The 15,172-nt window shown below is 39.8% G+C and overlaps 1 protein-coding gene across 1 annotated transcript in view; it reads right to left on the reverse strand.

Moving 5' to 3' along the window:
- Nucleotides 1–15,172, reverse strand: part of LOC101361563 (PKHD1, fibrocystin/polyductin) — a 413,510-nt gene that overhangs the window by 186,645 nt on the left and 211,693 nt on the right. The window contains exons 26-29 of the mRNA XM_023742674.1: nucleotides 12,894–13,104; nucleotides 11,200–11,357; nucleotides 8,607–8,798; nucleotides 1,857–1,982 (exon numbers count right to left, since the gene is read on the reverse strand). Of these exons, the coding sequence (XP_023598442.1) occupies nucleotides 1,857–1,982; nucleotides 8,607–8,798; nucleotides 11,200–11,357; nucleotides 12,894–13,104 (687 nt within the window). The remainder of the gene's footprint in view (nucleotides 1–1,856; nucleotides 1,983–8,606; nucleotides 8,799–11,199; nucleotides 11,358–12,893; nucleotides 13,105–15,172) is intronic.

Genomic DNA, 15,172 nt, shown 5'->3' on the forward strand with positions numbered 1-15,172 from the left:
TAGACATATGCACACCCATGTTCACTGCTGCATTATTCACAATAGCAAAACGATGGAAACAAATGCCCATCAACAGATAAATGGATAAACAAACTATGGTACATACACACAACGGAGTACTACGCAAAGATAAAGAGCAATGATGAATCTGCAATGCATCTCACAACATGAGTGAATCTGGAGGGCATTATGCTGACTGAAATAAGTCAATCACAAAAGGATAAATGAAGTACGAGACCACTGCTATAAAAAACTCATGAAAAGGTTTACATACAAAAAGAAACCACCTTTGATGGTTATAAGGAAGGGGAGGCATGGGGGTGGAAAAACACTAAATAAATAATAGATAAGTGGTAACTTTGGTGAAAGGTAAGACAGTACACAATACTGGGGAAGCCAGAACAACTTGTTCAGGGTTAGGTCATGGAAGCTCCATGGACAAATCCAAACTCCCTGAGGGACCGAATTACTGAGCTGAGGGCTGTGGGGACCATGGTCTCAGGGAACACCCAGCTCAACTGGTACAACATGGTTTATAAGGAAAATGTTCTACATTCTATTTTGGTGAGTAGCATCTGGGGTCTTAAAAGTCTGTGAGCGGCCATCGAAGATATTCCATTGGTCTCACCCCTTCAGGAGCAAGGGAAAATGAAGAAAATCAAAGACACAAGGGAAAGATTAGTCCAAAGTACTAATAGACCACAACTACCATGGCTTCCACCAGACTGAGTCCAGTATAACCGGATGGTGCCTGGCTGCCACCAACTGCTCTGACAGGCATCACAACAGAGGGTCCCAGACAGAGCTAGAGAAAAATGTAGAACAAAATTCTAACTCAAAAAAAGACCAGACTTACTGGCCTGACAGAGACTGGAGAAACCCCAAGAGTATGGCTCCCAGACACCCTTTTAGCTCAGTAATGAAGTCACTCCTGAGAGTCACCTTTTAGCCAAAGATTAGACAGGCACATAGGAAAAAATGAGACAAAGGGGTACACGAGCCCAGGACAGAAGGCAGGAGAGGACAGGAAAGCTGGAAATAGGGAACCCAAGGTTGAGAAGGGAGAGTATTGACATGTCATGAGGTTGTTTACCGATATCATAAAACAATATATGTACTAACTGTTTAATGAGAAGCTAGTTTGTTCTGTAAACCTTCATCTAAAGTACAATAAAAATAAACAAATAAGTGAGGATTAAACTAACTAATTCACAGGATGTCCTGAGGATTAAATCAAATGATCATTTTGAAAAGGATCTGAAAACTGTATTGTAAATATATGTCATTGTCATCCTCAAAAAAAGAAACTCTTAAAGCATTCTAAGGAGAGGAAAGAGATGATGGGATTTCAGATTTTTAAGGAAAATGTTAGTTTTTTGTTTTTTTTATAGGGAATAAACTGTAGGAGGCAAGATTAGACACACGGTACCAGTTAGGAGATTCTGAAACATGGACGTCTTCAGCAAACTACTAGAGCAGTTAAGAACAAAATTCAAGATTTTTAAATGCTTGACTAACATCCAGGTTTGATACTCTATGAGACTATAAAAGACAGACTTATGTGACTTTTAATTTATTGTGAAAATTGCTGGCAGTAAATTTAAAACCTACCTGTTATGTATTTATTAACCTGAACTAAAACATGACCTTTAAAAGATCAGTTTCCTACTGGTAAAGTTTAGTAAGCCAATAGTGACAACTAAATTTAAATTTAGAATTTTGAGCTATAGCCTATTTCCAATGATCAGAGGCCAAGTTTTTATAAATAGGGAATTCAAAATTTCAGGCTAATTCCTTTTGAAAAACTATGTGTCCTACTAAAGAATAACAAAATTAAATGAGTTCATTCTACTCACCCACCAGTAGCGCATGGCCTAAAATATTGTAGAACACATTACTGTCCACTTTCAGGCCCAAGGTCCTGCACATGCTGAGGCCTCTGCTGAAGGAGTTCCACACTGAGCAGCCCTGGATGTAGGAATCTGCATAGGAAACGGTAAGGTAAGAATTACATTACTGCTAATACCCATTGCCATTGAGTCGATTCCGACTCATGGCAGTCCCATGTGTGTCAGAGTAGAATTGTGCTCAGTAGGGTTTTCTTTTTAATTTTACTGTGTTTTTGGTGAAAATTTTACAATGCAAGTTAGTTTTTCATTCAAAAATTTATATACAAATTGTTTTGTGACATTGGTTGCAATCCCCACAATGTGTCAGCACTCTCTCTCGTTCCACCTTCGGTTTTCCATGTCCATTCGTCCAGTCTGTTTCTTCCTGCCATCTCAGCTTTACTTTTGGGCAAGTGTTGTCCATTTGGTCTCGTATACTTGATTGAACTAAGAAGTACGTTCCTCACGTGTGTACTCTTTATTTTATAGGCCTATTTAATCTTTGGCTGAAAAGTGGACTCGGAAGTGGCTTCAATTCTGAGTTAGCAGGGTATCCAGGGGCCATAGTGTCAGGGGTTCCTCTAGTCTCTGTCAGATCAGTAAGTCTGGTCTTTTCTTGTGATTTTGAATTTTGTTCTACATTTTTCTCCTGCTCTGTCTAGGACCCTCTATTGTGATCCCTGTCAGAGTGGTTGGTGGTGGTAGCTGGGCATCATCTTATTGTTCTGGGCTTAGGCTGGTAAAGCCTGTGCTTCATGTGGTCTGTTAGTCCTTTGGTCAATAGGGTTTTCTCAGTTATAATCTTTACCAAAGCAGATTGCTAGGCCTTTCTTCCTTTGTACCACTGGATGGGTTCAAACCATCAACCTTTTAGGTTAGCAGTCAAGCATAAACCACTTATGCCACCTAGGGACCTTATAGGGAGCCCTGGTAGCAAGTTTGTAAAGTGCCCAGCTGCTAACCAAACAGTTGGCAGTTCGAACTCACCAGCAGCTCTGCCAGAGAAAGATGTAGCAGTCTGCTTCTGTAATGATTTACAGCCTTGGAAACCCTATGGGGCAGTTCTACTCTGTCCTGTAGGGTCACTATGAGTAGGAATAGACTTGATGGCAGTGGGTTAGGTTTGGTTTGGTTAGGGATCTTATAAGAGTGGATCGCAAAGATTCCTTAGGTTTTGTTGATCAGATCTAAAGCAAGGTATACTACAGCTAAAAGCATCCCTCACACCATAACAAGATTGGGGAAAAGCTAGAAGCAACAATCCAATCAAGTCAAGAAAATCAGTGGGTCTCAAAGATACCATTGAGTTAAGCAAAGTGAAGTCCACGGGTCAAATGTTAAAAAAGAAAACTATCTGAGAAAGAGAGAATATGGCCAAACTATAAAAGAGCGTATAGCTATCAAGATTTACTATTGGCCACCATCTTTTGCAGCACCTTTCATCACAATATGGCAGACAGCAGCTAGAGAGAATTTTAACAGCATGAAGGGTACTGCTTATGGGCCAACCCTGATCTTTGAAATGAGGAGATGCGGTCATTATTTCTCGAGTTATGAATTAATATTTACAATTTGTCAGGCAACAATATTTCTGACCCAAGACACCTAGAGATTCTGATTCCACACTGCAAGCAAAGTCAGGGGTTAACAGGAGGAAACTGACTCTCACATTTGATCATAGTAGATTTATAAGCTAAAGAGGAAGAATCCTGTACTATGCCAAAAGGAACTGACATTTAGGAAAATTACACTAGCTCCACAGGCACATTTATGATTCCCAAATCATTTTATGAGGTCTAGATCAGTCAATGAATAAATATTTATTTAGTAACAACTATATGTTTAAGGCAGTGCACATTGTGCTGGGGATAAAAAGATGAACAAAATAAGTGAATTCCACACTTGTGTATCTTCAGTCTGATGGAGAAAACAGAAATGAACACAATAAAAAATTATTATTTGGATAATTAAATTAAACTCTGAAAAAAGGAGTTTTGTATTATTTCCAGAGAATGAAAGGGATACTATATGAATGTCAAATTTGGGGGACACTGGAAAAATTAATTTGTTTTATGGAATAATTTAACTTCTAAAGTTGGGACTAGCCAGAAAATTCTCAATTATAAGGTCTTCATAGGTAGTGGGCCCCCACATTTCCCCCATTTCAGGTCCTCTAGTACCCCCTGCCCTTACATTACTAACCAAGGATCCATCTCAATAAGAGAACCCATCCCTATCCACTTCTGCAGGAAACACTGTCTGCTACAGGCTTTTCCTGACTCCAGAACTCCACGATAATATACAGGGTCACTATGAGTCGGAATCAACTTGATGGCAATGGGTTTGTTTTTTTGGTTTCTTACAATGTGCCTGCTCATCTGAACAACTCATGAGTACTGTTGTGCTTAATAGCTATTTATGGGAGAAGTGCAGGTATTGGTAAGCCTTTAAAAGTAGCTTGCAAAGATTCCCATGTGCCTCTAACTCTAGTGGCTGGAGGCAATTGGCCACACAGGGTAAGAGGGCCTTTAGGACACTAAACAACAAAAGGAGCCTGATTGTTTGGCCAGCATGTCAGAAGTTTCTAACCTCTGGGTTACCGTGTTACCACTGCCAGGAAACACGTCTGCATTTCAAAAGAGACCTACAGGAGATAATGTTATTAATTCAGTGGTTGGTTTTCAATCTTTTTTATAAAGCACTGAAATTTTTCTTTGCATAACACTTAAAATAGATAAAAATAGATAAAAGTATAGCGACTCTGGTTGAAGCAGAGGTGGGGGAAGTGGATGAAATGAAAATTCTGAGCAAGGGAGAGTTCCGTTTATGTCCAGTCAATAACTCATATGTGAGTGCCCACCCTCAACCCTGATCGAGGCATCAGGATTGGAGGAGGCTCATTAACAAACTGCAATACGCAAATGACACAAGCTCGCTTGCAGAAAGTGAAGAAGATTTGAAGCACTTACTGATGAAGATCAAAGACAGTTTTCAGTATGGATTGCACCTCAGCTTAAAACAAAAATGCTCAAAACTCAACCAGTAAGCAACATCATGATAAACAGAGAGAAGACTGAAGTTGTCAAGGATTTCATTTTACTTGTATACACGATTAAAGCAGTTTGTATCCACCAGCCGCTCCTTGGAAACCCTATGGGGCAGTTCTACCCTGTCCTATAGGGTCACTATGACTCAGAATCAACTCGATGGCAAAGGGTTTGCCCATGGGAGCAGCGGCCAGGAAATCAAATGATGGGTCACATTGGGCAAATTTGCTGAAAAAGACTCACTCTAAAGACTAAGGTGAGCCTGACCCAAGCCATGATAGTTTCAACCACCTCACACTCATGTGAAAGCTGGACAATGAATGAGGAAGACTGAAGAAGAATTGATGATGTCTTTGAACTATGGTGTTGGTGAAGAATATTGAACATACCATGGACTGCCAGAAGAACAAACAAATCTGTCTTGGAAGAAATACAGTCAAAATGCTCCTTAGGAGTTAGGATGGCAAGACTTTGTCTCACATACTTTGGACATGTTATCAGGAGGGAACAGTCCCTGGAGAAGGATATCATGCTTAGTAAAGTAGAAGGTCGACAAGATGGATAGACACAGTGGCTGCAACAAATGGGCTCAACGACTGTGAGGATGGCACAGGACAAGGCAGTGTTTTGTTCTGTTGTACACAGAGTAGCTATGAGTTGGAACCGACTTGATGGCAGCTAACAACACCGTCACTTAAAGGATCCCCTGTGGCACAAACAATTAAGCAGTCAGTTGTTAACTAAAAAGTTGGTGGTTTAAACCCACCCAGTGGCTCAGAAGGACAAAGATCTGGTGATCTGCTTCAGTAAAGATTATAGCCAAGAAAACCTCATGGGGCAGTTCTACTCTGTCACATGAGGTCACTATGAGTCGAAATTGACTCCACAGAGTACCTAACAACAACAACAAAAGGGAAGCAAAGCTAGAACGTGTGAATGTTAGAGGTGGCTGAGAGTAATTCACAAATGGAGCTGCTGTCCCCACTACTCAGTATCTGTACTCCAATTCTGTGAGTCTGCATATCAACTTCTGGTATTGGGTTTTTACCCTGGATCTCCCTTCCCTTCAACTTTGGTTTCAGAACCTTTACTACTGCAGCTGATCATAGCTTTTCCTTCTGGTTCTGATCTTGTTTTTCACCTAGTGGTACTCCTCTCGAGGTCCCTGGGTGGCGCAGTTTGTGCTCATGTGCTAACCAAAAGGTTGGCAATTCAAACCCACCCAGCAGCACTGCGCAAGAAAGGCCTCTGTAAAAAAAAAAAAAAAAAACCTATGGAGCAGTTCTACTCTGTAACACATGGGGTCGCCATAAGTCAGAATCGACCTGACAGCAATGGGTTTGGTTACTTCTGGTTCTCCCCTGGATCCGATGTTTCCTGCTTCCTTCCCACATCTTTAGCTCTGGTCACAATTTGTATACTCTACCTGCTCCAGGATCCCAGGAAAAGCATCTGGGTCTCAGCTCATTATTCCCCATTTTCCCTGGCAGAAGATTCCTCTGAATTACGACAAACTCATACAGAAGTGCTTCTGCTGGGCCTGGATTACTATAGCACTGATTATCTATACTATCCAGTGTCAACTTGCCTGTAGTCACAGAGCTAGTAAATGGTAACAGCAGGATTCAAAAACTGTGTTTGTCTGGTTCACTCCACTTTGGCTGTATCTACAGTGATGTTTCTCAAAATGTACTCCCTGGACTACCTGCTTTAGAATCAGAAGGTTTGTTTGCTAAAAATTGAGATCTCTAGGCCCATCTTAGACCAGAATTTTTCAGAGCAGGGTCTATCACTCTGAATGTTAATAAGCTCCTGTCATGGATTGAATTATGTCCGCCAAAAAATGTGTGTATCAATTTGGCTGGGCCATGATTCCCAGTATTGTGTGATTTTCCTATATGTTGTGAATCCTGCCTCTGTAATGTTAATGACGGACGATGGGTGGCAGTTGGGTTAGTAAGGGAGGACTCAATCTACAAGATTGGATTGTGTCTTGAGGCAACCTCTTGAGATATAAAAGAGAGAAGCCAGTAGAGAGACGGGGGACCTCATACTACCAAGAAAGCAGTGCCGGGAGCAGAGCATGTCCTTTGGACCCAGGGTCCTGTGCGGAGAAGCTCCTAGTCTAGCGGAAAATTGATGAGAAGGCCCACAGAGAGAGAAAGCCTTCCTCTGGAGCTGATGCCCTGAATTTGGACTTTTAGCCTACTTTACTGTGAAGAAATAAATTTCTCTTTGTTAAAGCCATCCACTTGTGATATTTCTGTTACAGCCCCACTAGATGACTAAGACAGCTCCCTAAGTGATTCTTTTAGGCACACTATTGCCAAGAGGCAGTTGTTTAAACAGAACAAGGGGATACTGCATAGTTTAAAATCAGGAAAGGTATGTCAGGGTTGTATCCTTTCACCACACCTATTCAATCTGTTTAGTGAGCAAATAATCCAAGAAGCTGGACTAGATGAAGAACAGGGCATCAGGATTGGAGGAAGACTCATTAACAACCTGCAATACGCAGATGACACCACCTTGCTTGCTGAAAGTGAACAGGATTTGAAGCACTTCCTGATAAAGATCAAAGACCACAGCCTTCAGTATGAATTATACCTCAATATAAAGAAAACAAAAATCCCCACAACTGGACCAATAAGCAACATCATGATAAACAGAGAAAAGACTGAACTTGTCAAGGATTTCATTTCACTTGGGTCCACAATCAAAGGCCATGGACGCAGCAGTCAAGAAATCAAACGATGTATTGCGTTGGGCTGCAAAAGACCTTTTTAAAGTCTTTTAAAAAAACAACGATATCACTTTGAGGACTCAGGTGAGCCTGACCCAAGCCACAGAAATTTCAATCACCTCATATGCATGCAAAAGCTGGACAATGAATAAGGAGGACCAAAAAAGAATTGATGCATTTGAATCATGATGTTAGTTGAGAATATTGAATATACTATGGACTGCCAGAAGAAAAAAAAAAAAAAAAGCTGTCTTGGAAGAAGTACAGCCAGAAAGCAGAATGCTCCTTAGAAGCGAGGATGGTGAGACTTCTCACATACTTTGGACATGTTATCAGGAGGAACTAATCCCTGGAGAAGGACCTCATGTTTGGTAAAGCAGAGGGTCAGCAAAAAAGAGGAAGACCCTCAAAGAGATGGACTGACACAGTAGCTGCAACAATGGGCTAAAATATAGCAACAATTGTGAGGATGGTGCAGGACCGGGCAGTGTTTCGTACTGTTGTACATACGGTTGCTACCAGTTGGAACCTAAGAACAACAATAACACTATTGGATAGAAGTCTCTGGGTGGTACAAACAGTTAGTGAGTTTGGCTGCTAACCAAAAGGCTGGAGGTTTGAATTTACCCAAAGGTGCCTTGGAAGAAAGACCCGGCAATATACTTCTGAAAAATCAGCCACTGAAAACCCTATGAAGCACAGTTCTACTCTGACACAAATGGGGTTGCCGTGAGTTGGAGCTGACTCAAAGGCAACTGGTAACTTGTAGTTTCAGAACAACTGAACTATAGTATAAACATCTTTAAAATAAACAATTATCCATCCCTGAATCTCTCATATCCCACACTACAGTCACCTGCATGTGTGCCTTGAATGTGGGAGAAGAAAGGAAAGAAAAATGAGAAGTCATAGGCCTGGCCCCCTTACCTCTCAGAGCTCCCACCAGAGTCAACGAGCTCAGATGCTTCTGGAAGGCTTGCCCCAAGTCCCGGAATTGTACTCCCTTCAGCTGGACCCAGCTGGGCTCCTCTGGGAAGGACTGGATGATAACTCTGGCCCCCAGGTCCCTGGATCCCAGCATCTTCTCACTCTTGGAATACAAACAGTCCTGTGAATTACCTGAAACACAGAATGTCAAAGGGACCTGAAGCATGTCGAACACGCTTCTAGACAAACCTCCCAGTTTGAAAGGCACTGTTAGCACAAAGAACAAACCATAATTGTTTATTTCATTTAATAATTTACTTCCTTTTCACTTTGATTATCCTCTGTGGATTATTAATTAAAAGATCCAATAACTAGGACATGATGTTGCCTTCACTCTATTATTTCCAGAAACCCCCCCAAATTAATCACCTTAATTTACTGTCACAAAGAGGCAGACTATAACCCACAAGCCCAAGCTAAATAGATGCTTATTTCAATCCAAAAGATACCCTGGAGGGAGTGTGCAATAAAATGACCTTCGGGGATGGATAATTGTAGGGAAGAAATCTGAGCGCTGGATGATGTAATCACAGCACTTTTTAGTCTGAAGCTGTCCAATGGGGCTTTCCCTTTACTTTGCTGCTTTATAGTTTGAGGGCTTAGCAACAATGCCACTGTAGCAATGGCAAAGGGCTCCAGAGAAATAACTAACCAGCCCCTGGAGCAACATCTTCTTCCTGAGTCTTGCTGCCAGCTCATCTTGGGGTGACTTCTGAAATGATGAGAGGACACTAGACCACATGACTGGAACACCCACCACTACTATTACTACAAAGTGTTGTGACCTCAAGACCCAGGCCACTTTTTGTTGACACATGGCATTTGATGATGTGAACTAGCCTTGGATTGGAGAAGCAATCATCTCCTGGATTGATTCTTTATTATCCATGCTAACGAAGCAAAGAAGTACCAGTAATACAAAATGATGTATCATTCCCAAATAATACACAGTAAATTTCAGAGTCCATTCATTTGATAATGCCCAGAGAATGAATACAGTAAGAGGTGAATAAAGAGGTGTTTTCTATATATATGCTTTATCATGATTCTGATGATTTATATCCATGATCCATAATATTTTTGAGTGATTATGCCTCTTATTGTTTGATTTAGCTGCCTCACTCCCCCATTCAGCACCACACAAAGAAGGGGGTGAGGAACATACTACCTTTTAATTAAGGTCTATGAATTTAGTTTTATTTTGAGAATTTTACATTAAGTAACATTTAAGAGTTGTGAAACTAGGGGTTTTTTTTTGTTTTGTTTTGTTTTTTTCTGTTAGGAGCTAGAAGATTCACAATGGTGCAAACCAAGAAGCATGGTATCGCAGCATGACTAAACACAATGTTTCACAAAATGTGACTTGAGAACCACTTTTATGAGAAATTACCAGGAGTGTCTGAACAGATCGCAGATCTTGATTCAGCGACTGTTAAAGTTTGACAGTCACTAGATTCTAACCCAGTGTCACCCAAACATTTTGCAAAGAATGACATGTTTGTGATGACGGGGTGATGAAAGTGGGGGGTCAAAGTGCCTCTCACTACTAACAATTCTCCACACCCAATGGCATCCCCAAATTATACCCACTTGCACCTATATGCAGACACATCCCGAATCTTTATTTTTAACCCCGACACTTCCTCTAGACTCCAGACACTATTAGACATCTTTAATTAGATACTTGCCTGGTATCTCAGTCTTAACATGTACAAAATTAAACTCATGATCTTTACCCTCCGACCCCAAAACTTTATGCTCTTCCCGTCTCAGTAAACAGCCTCATCATCCATCGAGAGCTCATGCCTGGAAGTCATCCTTGACACCCACATTGTCCCGGACCAAAGTTGACAAATGATGTCTTCACAACATGTGAAAGCTTCATAATCTAAAGGCTGGCAAACCAAAACATAACCTACTACACTAACCATCCCTGAAATAGATGTTTAATAGGCATGTCAATGTGGGAGTGCCTATTATTCTACTAGAAGACAAATTGACTTTTTTGACCACTTACCTAAAGTATGTGGTAGTTTGCTCAGAAAACAAACTAGGGGAACAAAAAGAAAGAAAGAAAAAAGAGGAAGTAAGACTGTCCTACAAGTCTTATCAGTAAGAATGTGCTGCTGAGCCCATACTCTGGTATTACAGTTTTCTTGAGAAGAATAGAAGGACCTCACAACAGAGTTAAGACTTCATTATATCCAGGAAGTTTAATTCAAAAGAAAATCAAATTTTTCTTGAAAGTCTTCAAATTTAATACTTTAAGGGGAAATTTCCCCCCAGAGAAGTAATTGCTTTCCAAACTGGATTCTTTTGTCTATGTATTTCAAAATGCTGGGGGGGTTGGGAGAAAATGAAATGAAAACTTACTTATCAAGAGCATTCTGAAAACTATAGACTATTATGGATGTGAAAAACTTAAGGGTTTACTTGGTTTTGAAGAAGTTCAAGCATAGCAATGTCATGTATCATCTGTCAATGAGAACATTCTTGTTCACTCATTGGATTTCCCAATAAAATACTTCTCTACCTTCTGAAACACTGGTCCCCTGGCATGAAGCAAGGTGCCTCATCCTCTCGTCAGTGAGATTTCCTTGAATGGTAATACTCCTGCTGAGCAAGGCCACTGTGGCCTTGAAAACAAGGTGCTCTCCAGCCACCCAATTCTCTGTGAAGTCATAAGAATATCTGAAAAACAGAAAAGGAGAAAGACTTATCTGAAAACATCACACTTTTAACCTCATTAGGAATAGTAAGGCATTAGATTAGTACAATTGTTGTTTGAGGGACTTTATCTTTTGAAACTCAAATACAGAAGAGTAAACAATGAGTATATGTACATGAAAATCAGGAACTGTGCTGATTATTATGCTGACCACGTGTTAGAAGAGGGAAGAAGGTCTAAGGTCTTACAAGAGAAACTTATTTAAGAAGTCCATATCTTAAAAATGTTTCATGCTTTATGAATTTCTTATCAAAGTGTCCAGAGCTACTGTCATGGATTGAATTGTGTCCCCCAAAAATATCTGTCAGTTTGGTTGGGCCATGATTCCCCAGTATTGTGTGACTGTCCACCATTCTGTCATCTGATGTGATTTTCCTATGTGTTGTGAATCTTATCTCCATGATGTTGATGATATGGGATAAGTGGCAGTTATGTTAATGAGGCAGGACAAAATCTACAAGGTTGGATTGTGTCTTGAGCCAATCTCTTCTGAGATATAAAAGAAAGAAGTGAGCAGAGAGACGGGGGGGGCTTCATACCACTAAGAAAGTAGTAGTGCAGGAGCAGAATGCATCCTTTGGACCCAGGGTTCTTGAGCAGAGAAACTCCTAGACCAAGGTAAGATGGATGAGAAGGAACTTCCTCCAGAGCCGACAGACAGAAAAAGCCTTTCCCTGAAGCTGGTGCTCTGAATTCAGACTTCTAGCCTACTAGACTGTGAGAGAATAAACTTCTGTTTGTTAAAGCTATCCACTTGCGGTATAAGCACTAGATGACTAAGACAGCTACAAAAACAATTAAAAGCAAGAATGCAAACAGATACTTGTGCACTAGGCTTCAGCTTCCTCAGTTACAAAGCAAAACTAGCAATCTCTGATAGAGGTAGAAGAGATTAAATGAGATAAAATCTGTGAAATATCTACAAATGCCCATTGCAGCACTATTCACAATAGCCAAAAGGTAGAAACAACCCAAGTTTCTATCAGATAAATGGATAAACAAAATGTAGTACATATATACAATGGAATGTTACTAATAAAAATAAATGAAATCTTGATACCCACTACAACAGCGGAAATATTGAGTGAAATAACTCAGTCATAAAAAAGCAAATATTGTATGATTTCACTTAAGTGTAAAATACCTAGAATAGGCAAGTATACACTGGTCAAGTGTATTAGTGGTTACCAGGGGTGGGCCGGAGTGAGGGGGGAAGGAAGACACAATGCTTAAGGGACACTGAGCTTCTGTTAAGGGTGATGGAAAAACTTGGGAACAGTCAATGGTGATGGTTGAATAACATGATGAACATAATTAATGTCGTTGAACTGTACATGTGTAGATTGTCGAATTACGTATATATTTACCATAATTTTAAAAAGTCTAACATTATTTAATGTAAAAATGTATCTTGAAAGACCAGTAAATATCCAGACTCTTAACATATTTATGGTTTCATCTTCTTCCACCAATATTTAGCCAAGCTGACAGCTCATTACCTCAAGGGTGACCGAAGGTGGAGGTCTGCATTATGCACAGTTTCCACAATGACAATCTCTTCCACTGGTCTGGCACCTTCGGCACCTATTCCACTGATGATGACAACTTCATCCCCAGGGCGCCAGTCCACAGCATCTTCCAGAGCCAGCACTGTGTCACGGGCATGGGCAGCTGCTCGAAGATGGGTGACAATTACTTCTGGTAGTGAACCTAAAGTAGTCCAAGGAAAACTTGCCTTTAGACATTTTAATGATTAATAAGAGTATAACATTATTCAGTCAAAGAGTCCTGTGAAAGAAGAAGCTAGGAAAGCAAGCTTCAGGATTAGTAAGCACCAATGCCTCCACTTTTTTGAATGCTAGTTTTCTCATTTATAACATGGTGACAATAAAAATAATCCAGGGTAGAGAGTGGTAGAATGTAAAAATCCCAGTTTTACCATATTCTAACCATGCAACCTTAAGTAATGTACTTCAGGGTGGGCTTCAGCTTCCTCAGTTACAAAGCAAAAGTAGCAATCTCTTACCTCATAGGGGTGTGAGAGATTGAATGAAATAAAATCTATGAAATATCTAGCTTGGACATTGCTGCATAATAGACCTTCAATGTATTTTAGTCTTTTCCATTCCTTCCCCACATCACTTGTCTTGAGGATGATTTTTTACATCTTTTTCTTACTTGAAATAAAAACAAATGGTTATTTGACTCTGATGTAGAACTCCATAACTAACTTCCAATCTGAAGACTTCAACTTACTTCACAAAGTATCAATAGAGTAGAAAACCAAAATCACCTTAAAATGGCTGGCCTAAATCTTAGTGTATTAAATGATCCCTTCCAACTCTCAAACTTGGTATATCCAGGACAGGACTGTGAAGCAAAGTTGAAGAAGGCAGAACTTAGGACTCTACATATCTTGGTTTATATTAGGCTCAAGTGCACCCATCTGTTCCTCCCACACAAGCACGCTAGTCCTTAACTATCAAAGATTAAAGAAGATAGTCTGTCTCACAGTTTACTCTGGCCTTTTCTAGCAAGAGTCAAAGCCAAGTGTTTTTTCAAACTATTATCTAAAGCAATACCTCAGAAAACACAGCTTACTCCCAACTCCTTCCTCTTTCCTTAGTACATTTCCTTCCTCCTTTGCAATAGACCATTATTTACCCTTAGCCCACAGCAAGTTACTGTCCTCCCTTGTTACACTAAAGTAAAGTAATAAGACTTGAATCTCTAACTACAGAGGTGGCCGACGATAAATCATTTTCAAATTATTTTAAACTTTCCTCTTTATTTATTTGTGTGTGTGCAGGCACTTGTACCAACCACATTGTTCTAGGCTTAGAAAGGTCTTTGGGTTAATGATAAAATTTCTGAAGTTTACTTGGGCAATAATTTTATCTTAAAAAAATTTACAGAGTTCAAAATTTCTAATTACAGGGCAGGTGAAAATTAAGATATAAATCATCCCAAAAGAAAATAATTTTAATTTTATTCCGTGTTTGTATGTTTTAACCTTTGGGAACAATAAAATGAAATAAAGTTTATTTATATGTATGGCATATATATGTGAATTGCAGTGATCTATTCTTGAATGTCTGCACAGAAAAACTAACAAGCATAGGAAAATGTTTGTCAAAGACAAAATGCTATCAAACTTTGTGAACAATTGATCATAATACTCAATCAATATGCAATAAACACCTCCTATGTAACTGCCAGTATGCAAGCTACACATAGCAGAAGCAATAAATATATTTCTCAACTAATTATTCTTAATAAATGATAGGCAAGTGAGAATGAATGAACAAAATCACAGAGAATTTTTGACGCTCTTTTTTAACACTTAACATAAATCAATGTCCTCTTAATGTTCCTGGGTGGCACAAACAGTTTGTGCTCAACTACTAATCGAAAGATTGGCAATCTGAACCCATTCTGCAGTGCCACGAAAGAAAGGTTTGATGTTCTGCTTCAGTAATGATTACAGCCAAGAAAACGCTACGGAGCTCATTTCTACTCTGTAACACATAGTGTCACCATGCAGAAATATTCACAGCCTGAGGAGGCTCAGGGTGTCCTGGGGAAACGAGAGTTACCTAACCTATAGGCAGTATCATATATTTCAGTACAAATTATTCTGTAGTTATTACAGTGTATATATCTTATCTTCCCACCACAACAGTTAGCGACTTAAAAGCGGGGTCACTGCCTTATATTTCCTTTATATATGTCACAATTCCTAACACAATCCTGGGCACATGATTAGCATTCAACTCCT

Source organism: Trichechus manatus, unplaced genomic scaffold (genome assembly GCF_000243295.1).
Source record: "Trichechus manatus latirostris isolate Lorelei unplaced genomic scaffold, TriManLat1.0 scaffold00215, whole genome shotgun sequence".
NCBI lineage: Eukaryota > Metazoa > Chordata > Mammalia > Sirenia > Trichechidae > Trichechus > Trichechus manatus.